Here is a 13,401-nt window from a genome sequence, read left to right on the forward strand (position 1 = left end):
TCCTCTACATTGTCTTGGCTGATTTCGAGGCCTTAGAAGTAGTGTGTAAACTATATATCTGTATACTATATGATCTCAAGGGGCTAGAAGCCTCCTTTATATCGCTATCCCATTCTTCATCAGATTCTATTCTTTGAGTGAGAACTGAACATGATGGGCCCATCCTCTAGCCAGACTTAAGAGCCCTCGGATAAAGGTATAAGAAACCATGTCCACCGCCTCTGCAATCATGCTTTCATCATCATCATCAATACACTACTCCATCATATACACGCCCACTTTAAAGAATCGCCTCCTCCGAGTCTTTTACATACTTTCTCCAAAATCATAGTCACATCTATTCACAATGCTTAACAGGCTTCCATTGGCCATAATGGCTGTCCTTCCGCTCGCCAATGCCCGCTTCAACAAACCAAGAGCAGCAACCACTGATGACATCCGGTGCTGCCCCTGTCTACCAAGTGCACTCAGTCCCAGCGGTACTACAGTCACTGTTACTGTTACAAGCCCCAAAGAAACTGTAACAGTAGACCACACAGTCGTCCAGCCTGCGACTACCATCTTCGTCACTCAGACCTTTATCCCTGAATCATCTCCAGTTGTCACACAAGAGGTCACTGTTCACCCTGAGCCATCGGTTCAGACGAATACAGTGATTGGTGGCGGTACTGGCAGTCCGGACATTCTGACTTCACTCAAATCGGCCACTACAAAAACCGTTACGAAGACAATACTACCCGGTGGAGCTCAGACTGGAGGGAGCCAGCCTGAATCGCCCACGACTGTGACAGTGACGATTGGACCGGACCAAAGCAGCCCTGATGCGAAGACCACAGCTGTAGAGTCTAAGCCAGCCAGCTCCCCATCTATTGCGTCTAACTCTGCTGTGACTGTTACCATCAGTCAAGCGAAGCAATTCCCTTCAGCCGAATCGCCGAGCTCAGCAAATGGTGCCACTATCACCTTAATCGCTGCCAGCGAATCAGCAGCCGGTTCTCCTACAACCAGCCCAAGCGTCAAGACTGTGACCTTTGTACAGGAGCCAGATACTGTCGAGACGATCACCTTTGCGGATCCGGCAAACCCGAGCACCACCACTGTGACACTGGCAAGCAACTCGTCAGGTCCAAGCGTTATTTCTTTCCCTACAAGCCCGGCAGGCCCAAGCACTACTACAATCACTTTGACCAACAACCTGTCAAACTCGAGCGTCGAGACTGTTACCATTGTGGAGAATCCAGTAAGCCCAAGCAGCACTATCATCACTCTGGCTGGCAGCCTTTCCGGTCCTCCAATCGTCCAGATGGCAAGCTCCAGTGCTGCAGCAGCAACTCCAGCAAGCAGTCCTTCCAACTCTCCTAGTTTCCAGACGGCACCTTTGATGGAGAATTCACCAAAGCCAAGCTCTACCCCAGAGACTCCCGCAAAGAGTTCACCAACACCAGTCTCATCGATCTCCATCATCAATAACTTGGCAGCTCCAAACGCAACAGTGACCTTTATCCCAATTCCCTTAATCAACTCTTCGCCTCTCCAGCCAGCCATCACAGCCCCACCACAAGTCGGCACAATCTCCCCGAACATAAACCAATTCACTACTCTCACACAGACAGTCACTTCTGGAAACACAGTCAACATCGAAATCACAATCATCAACATCTTTACTGGAGAGACCATCTGCAGAAAGAAGGGCAGCGGCAAGCCGTGCGATTCGAAGCCCAAGATTCATGCTTCGGGAGAAATTGGTTGCTTGACGACTGGGGTCTGTACGGAGACGGCGACTGCTTTCAACACTGTTATTGTGACGGTTGAGTCGGGCATTTGGACTAATGGGACAACTGCAACTGGAGCTGCTCTACCGCTTGGAACAGGAACTGCTGTTGCTGTAGTAGGAACTGGCAGCCCTATGATCCGTAGGGGCAGAATGCCAATGATTCGAAAGCGCTTTTAAGAAGGTGAACAAGGAGACGGTAATGCTATGATGGTTGGAGAAAAGTGAAGTATAATGTTATGAGCGGAATGCTTTTATATACATGTAATGTGTGTGTGTCTATGTAATCAGTGGTATATCAGGTTTATAGGAATTAATGGGCTTACTTGGTTTGTTGTTTTCTTTACTGCGTGGTTTACTTGGCAGATAGCTATGAAAATCTTACTTTACAATTTTACTTCAAAACATCTCGATAATCAAGTATCCGCATCTAGATGACTCTTGTAGGCTCCAACTTTGGTGATAAAATCTCACTTGAAATCGAGTATAAGTTTCGACTTATGAATCATGGTCAATTTGGATATTTTGTTTCATAAAGACCTCATCAAGTATTTCAACTCATCTCTACACCCAATTCTCCCGAATCACCTCGGCAATCACCCCATGATCCTCATGCTGCTTCAACCCACTCACAACAACCACCCCAACAACCCCATCCACGCCCTCGACCCTTATCGGAATCGCTCCCCCGTGAATCGCATACTGCCCCGCCTCACTCGGCCCCAGCCCAAACTTGCCCGCAAACAGCTTCTCGTCGCCCGCGTGCTTCTGGCCCAGGAACCACGAGCTCACGCCGAACCGCAGCACGGCCGTCCTCTTGCGCTGCACCCAGCTCTCGTTGTCGGGCGTCACGCCAGCGCCCGTGGCGACCTGATACAGCGTCTGCGTGCCGGCGCCGTTGCTGATGGAGATGAGCGTTGAGCGACCTGCCTTGGCGTAGGGGAGGAGGCGTGCGTAGAGCAGGTTGCCGAGCTCGACGGCGTCGGAGGAGGTGAAGGAGGAGAGGGTGAAGCCTTGGCCGCCGACGTCTGTGTCGGCGAGAGCTTGGAGCTTTTATATGATTAGCATCTATTACGAGTGTCTGGATATTTATAGGACAAACACACTTCTTCGGGGGAGCTTCCGCCAGGAGGAGACTGGATGGCAACTGGACCACTGGAGCTGCGAGCCGCCTCCAGGGCTTTTTCAAGGCCGAATCCAGCCGCAAAGTTGCGTCGCCAAACTTTTTGAACCATTGTGTCTTTAAAAGATGTTGTGAATAATCAAGGGAAATAAAAGTAAATAGTGGAATGAAGCTTCAAGATATAAATGATATAACAATAGAGCAAGGGGGTTGTCGCTAAGTTTTAAACTTAATTCATTGACAGCATTGCTTGCGCTAGACATCGGGCCGATCACGAAATCGGGCACGGAAATTGTTGCCAGTGTCCGGGATTTATCTGGATTTGCTGGTGGATCTGAGGCGGAAACGGTGCTGCTAAATGGGGTGGCGTATATGAATTGGCGGGGGCCCTCGAGTCGTGTAAGACGGCGAATAGCTATGAAGATGGAGTTTTGTGGAGAGAAACGTGGTAATTGCTCGTGGGTCACAGTCATGTTTTTGAATTGAGTATGACGTTGAGGCGATTGTGGAAATAGTAGCAATTCTACCTACCTATTTATATCGTGTGCGTCAATGCGTCTAATTCCATGACCTTCTGTCAACAGAACTTCTCCCCGTTTGTACGAAACAACTGGAAATCAAGCTCATTCTGAATCCAGTCTCAGTGACATGGCAAAGCAAATACATCAAAAGTCCCAACTCTATCTTGACATGAAATCATCAAAGATCCCTCCACAGTGCCCCTATGCATCATCTTTTCCTGACTTGTAAATAAATGACAATACATGAACCTCGCAAAAGAAGAAAGTGTAAAGCAAAGGGGGGATAAAGGGCACAGGCCTAGATGGGCACGCTTCATGCCTCTCCCGTCGCATAGCGCATGTCAACCTCCATCGTCACATTCGAATCTCGTCGCTCGGCTGGATCCGACCGCAGACCATTGCTCTCCACAATGCTCGCCACATCCGAAGTCATCTCCGACTCGAGACTTTCAATGCTCTGCAGAGCCTGGATAAACTTGCCCTGTTCCATCTTGAGCATCTCGCGCTTGTTCGCCGTCGCGGCATCTTCATCCATGAGCTTCGCGTAGACATTCACAGAGTTCGGTCCGCGCACGCCCAGCTGCTCGTCGAGGTAATTGCGCAGCTGCCGGCGAATGGCGGGGATCATGCGGCAAACGATGCGCTGCGTCACGGCATCGGAGTATCGTAGGGCGGCGAGCTTGTAGTACCCTCTAACGTACGCAACAACCTCGACCTCCCGCTCAAATTCGTCCGGCTTCAGCTTGGTTGAATCCTGCTCTCGCTTCTTCAAGTCTGCGACTTGCTTTTCTTCTGTAAGCCCTTCCCACGGAACGAGATCTTTCTGTGCGTAACCTGCTCCTATCATTCTCATATGGTGTCGGAAGCGAACTAGCACAGCTCTCTCGCTCTTTAGGCATTGGTTAAATGCTTCTGTGTTGTACGTCATGACGCGTTCTGTCTCATCGCCATAAAGCTCTTGGAGTGCTTTTCGGGTTTCTTTCCAATGGAAATCCAAGCAGCTCTTGAGATGTCGCTTCGCCTCTGGGTATATAAACCGCTTCTTGAGATTCTCGAGGGACTTGTTCAAGGCCGTTTCGAGCTCAACGTGGAGCAAGCGAATCACTTCTTGTAAGTAAACGTTTGTAGGTTGATTCCATGGCTTGATAGCCTCCATGGCCAGGTCATTGTATACATCTGGAGGGATGATGCTTGGCATGCCTGCCTTCATCTTGGCCTGTATTTCTTCTTTGACTTGCCTAAGTGTGCGGAACCCCCGGCCAATGTCGCTAAATTGCGTAAAGGGATATACAAGACCCATGTTATGTCCAGGATGTCCAGGCGGCGGCGTTCCAACATTAACATTGCCTGTGTCCTCAGGCTTGACCATATCTGGGGCTCCGTTGGCCATATGATCAGTCCGGGACCGCTTCGAGGGCGTTGCTTGCTGTGCTGTATGCCGCCGTTTCGACGGAGTAGAGAAACTTGCCGTGGCAGGACCAGGCGCTGGGGCATCCGGCTCATCATCGTCAGACAGTACTACTGGATCAATGTCGCTTCGGTCTTTGAGAGTAAATTTGGGCTTAATCTCCAAAAGACAGTCTCGGAAACTATTGGGCAAGCTATTGATGCGTGCAGCAAAGTCGTCGATCCTGATACGGGCACTATCAGCAAAGCTGTTGAGGCAAGTTTGGATTTCCAGTTCCACGTTGCTGGGGAGCTCTGGGAGATTGGCCAGCTGTCGGTTCGTTTTATCGAGAAGGTATTTGACCTTGGACTTAATAGTGGGCAAGCTGCGAGGAAATAATTAGTGACCGAACGCATAAAGACGTGGGTTACTCACCTTTTTGCAAATTCCTCGCCCAGCCGCTCTGACAGGAATGCTTTAAGCCGTTCAACGCCACAGCGGTGGACAAATTGATGAAAGGGGGCGGGCCATTTATCGACAGACTGATCCTCGAACATGCGCTCTTCCCACTTCTTTAACTCTTCCAATTCCTTGCCTTGCGGGCGGGAGGTAATGAAGTATCCTAGCCCCGTAGCATGAGCATACCCCTTCATTATCTCGAGCCACTGGGCGTGATTTCCACCGTCAGGAAGCAGATCTGCTTTGGTGAGCACACCGATAGTCCTGTCTTTGGCTTTCAATTTTCGAGTGAGACCAAAGGTTGCAGAATTTTCGGCATCACTATTCATCGGCATGGCGCAGATGATGATGGCAGAGGGATGCTGGATGTAGGCGCTGGAGAGATTCCGGACCACATTGACCAGATACTCGTCGTTGGCATCGGCGGGATTCTGAAAAATACCAGGCATATCGTAGAATGACAGGTCCGGCAGGTCAGGGCCTTTGATCTCTAATGCAACGACATTGGGTGAAAATTTAGCCAAAGTCTCTTCTGCCGCCTTGTCAATTGGCGTGTTCATGGCGGTGGCGCCCCGTCCAGGGACGAATAAATTGTGGTTTTTGTCATCGTTTAATATGGCAATTTGGGCCCAACGCAGGACATCTTCAATCTCACTCTTGTCATGCATCGTCTTGAATTCCAAAACGAGGGTACTGGGTCGCTTTCGCCAAGGGAAAAAGGGGTCGCTATTGGTGACGTCTGTCTCATGTATGGCGCCATCGGGAGGTTCATAGGAGTATTCTTTCCGCAGCCAAACGCGACAGGACCAGTCGGCGTTGCGAGAAACGCGAATGTGAAGAGGGCATCGGGTGCAAGTTCCCTCACTGCGCGGCAAGTCCAGGTTGGCAAGGCCCGACATCAAGCTGGATTTGCCTGCAGACTGATCTCCAACGAGCACGAGCTCCGGCAGCTGAACATCGTGAGACACACCGAGTTGCTGCAGCTCTCCCAGGGTATCGTTGCAGTCCTTGAGCTTCTTGCCAATGTCTTGGAACGAGGTCTGAAAGAAGCTTTCCTCTAGATTTCTAGGGCTGGCCGCAGCCACTGTGCTTGCAGCCGGAGCAGCTCTCACTTCTTGAAACACGGGATCTGCAAGATCTGACTCTACCGTGCGTTCACTAGGCGCCGCTATAAAGTACAAAATCAGTATCTCGCTGGTTTGGCAATGTTCATTAGCTGGGGACTTACGGGCATTAGATCTATTGCCGCGAGGATCGATAAAGGACCTGTAAAATTCTGGTGCATCCAGCGATTCGCCAGGTTCGGTGCTGACATCTGTGACTGTATCGTGACGAGAAGCGGCATCTGGTTCACGCTTGACAAGATTCTGCCGATTTCTCGAGCCGCGAGGACGGCCAGGTGTCGAGTGTGGCATGACGATTGTTCCCTCAGAGGAATCCTAATCCGCTTGAGATGTGGGCTGGTTATTGTCGGACATGGAGATGATGCCAGATACCGTGAGAAGACAGAAATAATGCGGGCGCTGGTGTGGTGGCGTGTGTGATATTCTGCCTGATCTTATCAAACGAGTGGATGATGGATATGCAACAGGGTGAATTGGTCAATGAAAGCGGGACAGCAGGGTAAGATAAGAATGAGAGAAGAGCTTTTCACAGTGAATATCAACTATTAAACAAATAGATAGGGCAAACAAAAAGAATTAAACGCAATTAATGACAGAAAAGTGACAGAAAAGTGAGAGTCGGGCAAAGTGACGCGTGAGTGAATCGACTTGGGCTCAGAACGCTGAAAGAGAAGAAAGTTGTTGATAGCAGAAGATATTCACCCAGACAACTGTTGCGGCCCCAGTGCGCTAATGCTTGATAGAGGAGCCTGTGCCTGATTCGCCCGCCAGCGAGCTACACGCAGTGTGAGTGGGAAACAGTGGCATAAAACAGGGCATTGGCTTCTGTTTAAGGCAGATTTCAGAAGAGAAAATACTCACGATGATACTTGCCAAGCTATAGGCTCAACAGCAGTTGATGCGTTAACAGAAATGAACGGCGATGCTCTGAAGCCTGACTCTGGAGTTGTTAGCTGGAGCTGATTAGAGCTTGAGTGTTAGCCCAAAAAGGGGGGCTGGGATCAGGCTCAGTCTCAGAGCTCTAGGCACCACGTGACTGCTATATGCATGGCAATCCGAATGAAGCTTCTATCTCTGACCTCAGAAGTCATCCGTCTGAATCGATGCAATGAAGCAATTTGTTTTACGGTACATGGACGCCTTGTATATTCGTCTATCTACATCTTTCACCTTGTTCGTATCAGCCCCAGTTCAGTTACTGAGAAGCGCCTAGTCGCCCCAAGTAGTGGATCCAGCGAAAAAGAGCTCTGCTGCTAAGTTTGTCCATGCAGTGCATTGTGCTAAAGACACAGTAGAGCGCTATCGAGGCCTGTGAGAAGTACTGGGTACCTCTTAGCCGCAGCCTTGCCGGTAACCATGCAGTTGGTACAAGATGATCTTTTGCCAGTTTGCTCGTCACTTTGGTCTCTAGTGCAGGTATCGAAGATCGTATTTTTATTTAACCAGCGCTGTAGAATATGATGGATATTTTATTGGCCCAAGATGGCACCAATCATTGATTTTTAACTGCTGGCTGAATGCGACCCTGCCTAAGCCGTGAACAAGGCTGTGCAAGTACTCTTGTACCTGCACCACCGCTCTGGCAAAAAAAAAAACTGTCGAGAGAAATTTAGTCTTCGCCATTGTGCTCTTAGCTCAACGCAACCCCGTCCAAATTTACAGCCTCTCTATCCTTCTCAGCTGGGCTGCAAAACTCAATTTACTTGCGGGAACTAAAGTCATCATGGACGTTACCGATGGACGAAACGACGCCTTGGCTGATGGCCGACGCATCTACTTAGGCGCGGCTACCTGAACTCTCTCTCACACTATATTGCGGCCATGCAAACTGACTGTCAAGGCAGGCAACCTCCACTATGTGCTCAAGTCAGAGGACATCGAGGAGTTCCTCATTGCTAATGGCTTTGACGACATTGAGAACATCCACATGTCCATTGACGCCGTCAGCAGCCGCAACCCGGGCTACTGCTTCGTGGACTTTGCCCAGCGCCCAACCGCTGAGCGGGCTCTCACCTCGCTGCAGGCATCGCTGCGTGGTCGTGAGATCAAGGTCGGCCCCTGCGAGCCCAGGAAGAGGCGCAATGAGAACGGCCGCTCGGGCTTCCAGCAGCGAACTAACGAATGGAGAGGTGCGCCTGGTGGCGATGATGGCCAGCAGTACCAGAGCGAGCAGAGGCCCCGCCGTGACTTCAACCGCTCCGAGGAGGTGGTTGATGAGTCCCAGGGAAAGCGACTGTATGTTGGCGGACTGGCCAAGATGGGCGACCAGGACCAGAACAACCAGGAGATGATGGGAATTTTCACCGGATTCAACCCGTATGCATACCCTCGCTCTCTCATGAGAAACTCACTGTGTGAACTCACAGCTAATGAAAATATCAAACCAGCTCATACATTGGCAAGCGCATTGCCCCCCATGACAGCTCCAGAAGCCCTGCTGGCACCTACTATTACTGCTTCGTTGACTTTGAGACCCAAGACGAGGCCCAGGCCGCCATGCAGGCCCTTGACGGCGCCGAGTACGATGGAGGCGCGCTCAAGGTTTCACTGGCCAAGAGGAACGAGAGACAGTCCAACCGCACCAACGCGACACCGGACCGCAACGGCCAGGGACGCGGCTGGTCACGACCATCCAACCCCCGACCCGAGGGCGGACTGCCACCATCTGCCAGGGCCATGGGATCCAACAACTGGAGGAGCCGAGATGCCCAGTAGATCGGGATTGCATCTGCTGCTACCACTACTAGCTACTGCCTCCGCTAAAATTGGAGTGAGAAACGGGAGAGTTTTGAGACGAGGTCATTGGAATGCTGGGACAAAAAAATCTACTTGGGAGCATCATGTATTAATTCGTTTATTCTTATGTATTTGTTCCATTTACAAACAAAAACGGCTGAATGCGGGGTATCACGACGGGCAAAATGACATGAGCAGTGTTGCATCAAGACTCCTTTCTCATGACTCCTTGTGAATAAAATCTCCAAAGCCAACAGCATACACATACGGCACCAGCAACACCAAAAATTATGCTTTTTCGGCTCAAAAAAAAAATCCCATAGCACCCCTTGGTCCCCTGTTTTTTTCTTAGCTTCAGGAACAGCCACCACGTGCGGGCAATCTCCCACCTCCGCGGGGTCCTTTTTTGCTTCGTGTCCCGCACTCGCTTAATCGCATATTTTCATTTCCCCTTGTCGTATCCGTACATGCCAGCCAGCCAATTTCACAAACGTCGTGCAGCAGCAGCTCCACCGCCTTGCCTTTTTGCCCAATTCCCCGGCGAGCGTCTCTTTCTGTCACTTCAGCGAGCAATTTGTTGATTCGCATCTGTTTCCCGTTTCTCGTTTCCTTCTTTTTCTTTCTTTCCGTTGAAGCTGAAACCGAAGCTTCTTATACGCTCCTCCACCGAAAGATACCCCTCCTTGAGCTCTCCACAAACATGTCTCTCCACGTTCCTCTGCCCCATCGGTCTGCCACTCCAGTGGGCGCTGCCACGAAGGCTGTGATTCTGGTATGAATGACCCTTTGTTTTGTTTTGGAACGATCATTCTCTTTATTCTCTTCGTTTGAACTCAAAAATTCTTCCTCAATGATTGCGCAAGTATCTTGGGCATCAAAGCTCAGCCTTGACTGACAGCGCACACCACTGATACTCAACCAACTGCCCGTCATATACCACTGATTTCTATGACCTTGATATTGAAATTCTAGCTAACTTACATGCTTCGCTTCATAGGTCGGCGGCCCCTCTCGTGGCACGCGATTCCGCCCTCTCTCGCTTGACCTCCCCAAGCCCCTCTTCGAAGTCGCCGGCCACCCCATCATCTGGCACTGCCTCTCGTCCGTCGCCCGCGTCAAGCAAATCCAAGACGTCTACATCATCGGCTACTACGACGAGTCCGTCTTCCGCGACTTCATCAAGGACTCGGCCAAGGAGTTCCCCGGTATCAACCTGCGATATCTGCGCGAGTACGAGGCGCTGGGCACCGCTGGCGGTCTGTACCACTTCCGAGATGCCATCCTCAAGGGCCGCCCCGAGCGCCTCTTCGTCCTCAATGCCGACGTCTGCTGCTCGTTCCCGCTGGAGGAGATGCTTAAGCTCTTCATTGAAAGGGACGCCGAGGCCGTCATCCTCGGCACCCGCGTCAGCAACGATGCCGCGTCCAACTTTGGCTGCATTGTCTCCGACTCCCACACCCGCCGAGTGCTTCACTACGTCGAGAAGCCCGAGTCGCACATCAGCAACCTGATCAACTGCGGCGTCTACCTCTTCTCCACCGATGCCATCTTCCCGTCTATTCGATCTGCTATCAAGCGCCGCACCGATCGCCCGGCCCGCCTCGTCTCCTACCCCTCCTCCGACAACTTGGATAACTTCACCATGCCCCGTGCTATCGCCGACGATGATGATGATGAGGACAAGAAGGAGGTCATCCGCCTCGAGCAGGACATTCTGGGAGACATGGCCGACAGCAAGCAGTTCTTCGTCTACGAGACCAAGGACTTTTGGCGCCAGATCAAGACTGCCGGCTCTGCGGTGCCCGCCAACGCGCTGTACCTTCAAAAGGCCTCGCAAATTGGCAGCGACGAACTTGCCCCCGCAAGCGCCAACATTGTTCCCCCCGTCTTCATCCACCCTACCGCCGATGTCCACCCCACTGCCAAGCTTGGCCCCAACGTCAGCATCGGACCCCGCGTCGTCGTTGGCGCTGGTGCTCGTATCAAGGAGAGTATCGTGCTGGAGGACTCTGAGATCAAGCACGACGCCTGCGTTCTGTACTCCATCATTGGATGGGGCAGCCGTGTTGGCGCTTGGGCCCGTGTTGAGGGCTCACCTCTTGCTGCTGGCAGCCACTCAACCAGCATTATCAAGAATGGTGTCAAGGTGCAGAGCATTTCTATCCTTGGCAAGGACTGCGGCGTTGGCGATGAAGTTCACGTGCAGAACTGCGTCTGTCTGCCATATAAGGAGCTGAAGAGGGTATGTTATGCTAGCCGTTTCTCCATGGTTCTTATGCTAACAAGTATTACTAGGATGTCGCCAACGAAGTAATTATGTAAAGCCGTCTTGTGGCAGAGAGTGAATAAGTGGTAAGAGTAGGCAATAGAGTAACTGGATGACAGCAGTTGTTATTCAAGAAAAAGTGGCTTGAAAAGATTTCAAGCGATGTGAAAGCTATATTTAAAAGAAAGTTTCCCTGTTTGTAACGATGCCACGCATTCCATTTCTTCATTTTGACAGAAGTACTTGTAGGACCTACTTATAGATCATTAATTTTAAAAGAAGCAGTTGCTTTTAGTGTTGAAACGAGCTAACAGTATGTATATATATATATATATATATATTCTATTCTATTCCAAAGAAAGGCTCAAAAAATTGAACCAGATACATTGCGATAAGTAATAGCATTTATGACAAGGCACATACAGTAACCTATTGCTCTGTATAAGCATCCAGCGACAAAGTTCATCTCCATTGGCTCGATTCGCTCCTTCCCCTCCCCCATTCTATACCAAGTACGTGAATGTATTAAGAGGTATTTTTTAAAGCAGTAATAATATTCCTTTTGCTTTTACCGAAGAATTGCGTGATTATTCGTTTCTTCACGCTTTGAACATCCAAGGAGATGTTGTTAAGGACTACGCAGTATATTCTCTTCTGGCTATTGCGAGTGTTTTTTTAACTTGAACTCCTCATCAATGGCATCCCATATTGTTTCACACAGCAATTTTGGCGACTTTGCCAACGTACATAATGGAAATATCTACAACAACTGGACAGCTGGTCAAGGTTTGACTTGTCGCCAATTCCTCCACCTTCCGTATGAACATAGTAGCCAATGCATTGTTCCAGCTCAAAATGACTTGGACGTCACCTACCTCCACGATTTGAGAATCACGGATCCCAGACTTGATAAAAAGAATTCTAGATACAAAGGACCCTCTGCTGCGTGTTTCCTACAGCTGGATCTGGGTGGAGGTTATGTCACAAAAAAATTGCATCACAATATGTACTGCCTTTGATCTCCTTCAACACAAATAGACGAAATATTTACACCGTATCCAGATACATTAGCCTATTTCCGATACCAGTGCATATTTTAGGTGGATCACCTTTTAGCCTCAAGTGAAGAAGAGAGGGCTGAGGCCATTCAAGATTACGGCAGCCTGTATACGTTCTTCAATAATGTATATATACATACTGGTTGGAAGCTATTTCTCTATTGCGGGCTATGGATCTTACGATGGAAGCAATTCATAAACTTCCAATTCTGGATATAAGTTTTAGTCACAGTTTGAATCTCTTTGGCCTACACTAAAATATGTCATCGTTCAGTTGAAGAAGCAGGATACGCCTGGATTACACGCCTTAATGTGAGATGCCATCCGCTTTTTCCAATCTAATAGAGTTATAATAGAAGTTGCTCCTTTACAGACTTACTCTTCGGCATTGGTATTTGCGCCAGAATGCAGCATTATTCGACAGAAATTCGAAACAAAAATCCGCTAAGGTATTCCCCTTATACTCAATCGACCGAATACTTGGGGAGCATGTGTATATACTCATGTTGGTCATAGGCATAAAGTCACATCCCTAGATTTTTCAAAAATGTCACACCTGTTGGTCTCCAACTCGCGGGATGGGACAGCAAGAATATGGGAAATGGAAACAGGCAATTGCCGGCAAATGTTGATCTTCGGAAGCTATCACTGGCTTGTGAGGATGTCTCCAGATTCAACAAAAGTGGCGTCGAGCGATTCAACAAGAATATATCTCTGGAACACGGCCACAGGCGAGAAGATGCATACGTTACAAGGTGGTGGGAGAAAATTCTGGTCAATTACCTTTGCACCTGATTCAAAACTTCTCGCTTCAGCTTACTATGATAAAACTGTCTGCATTTGGTGCACCGAGACAGGCAAACTTCTGCAGACACTCCAATGTCACGAAAAGTATCGTTATCAAACAATGTTTCAAGTTGCCTTCTCTCCCAACCTGAGGCACGTCGTAGCGGCAA

The 13,401-nt window shown here is 49.6% G+C and overlaps 4 protein-coding genes across 4 annotated transcripts; 3 read left to right on the forward strand and 1 right to left on the reverse strand.

The window, feature by feature from the left end:
• Positions 1–346: 346 nt before the first annotated feature.
• TGAM01_v203512 (hypothetical protein) lies at positions 347–1,951 on the forward strand (the record flags this gene model as incomplete). The annotated part of the gene is made up of 1 exon (XM_018801162.1): positions 347–1,951. The coding sequence occupies one exon, from the start codon at positions 347–349 to the stop codon at positions 1,949–1,951; it is 1,605 nt and encodes a 534-aa protein (XP_018665433.1).
• Positions 1,952–3,728: 1,777 nt separating this feature from the next.
• Positions 3,729–6,676, reverse strand: TGAM01_v203513 (hypothetical protein; the record flags this gene model as incomplete). The annotated part of the gene is made up of 3 exons (XM_018801160.1): positions 3,729–5,187; positions 5,238–6,429; positions 6,490–6,676. 3 exons carry the CDS (start codon positions 6,674–6,676, stop codon positions 3,729–3,731), a joined length of 2,838 nt encoding a protein of 945 aa, XP_018665431.1.
• Positions 6,677–8,312: 1,636 nt separating this feature from the next.
• On the forward strand, positions 8,313–9,100 carry TGAM01_v203514 (hypothetical protein; the record flags this gene model as incomplete). The annotated part of the gene is made up of 2 exons (XM_018801159.2): positions 8,313–8,701; positions 8,773–9,100. 2 exons carry the CDS (start codon positions 8,313–8,315, stop codon positions 9,098–9,100), a joined length of 717 nt encoding a protein of 238 aa, XP_018665430.2.
• Positions 9,101–9,821: 721 nt separating this feature from the next.
• TGAM01_v203515 (mannose-1-phosphate guanylyltransferase) lies at positions 9,822–11,443 on the forward strand (the record flags this gene model as incomplete). Its single annotated transcript, XM_018801158.1, has 3 exons — positions 9,822–9,893; positions 10,119–11,363; positions 11,417–11,443. The coding sequence occupies 3 exons, from the start codon at positions 9,822–9,824 to the stop codon at positions 11,441–11,443; spliced, it is 1,344 nt and encodes a 447-aa protein (XP_018665429.1).
• Positions 11,444–13,401: the final 1,958 nt, after the last annotated feature.

Source organism: Trichoderma gamsii (assembly GCF_001481775.2).
Source record: "Trichoderma gamsii strain T6085 chromosome Unknown Scaffold_9.2, whole genome shotgun sequence".
NCBI classification, from domain to species: domain Eukaryota; kingdom Fungi; phylum Ascomycota; class Sordariomycetes; order Hypocreales; family Hypocreaceae; genus Trichoderma; species Trichoderma gamsii.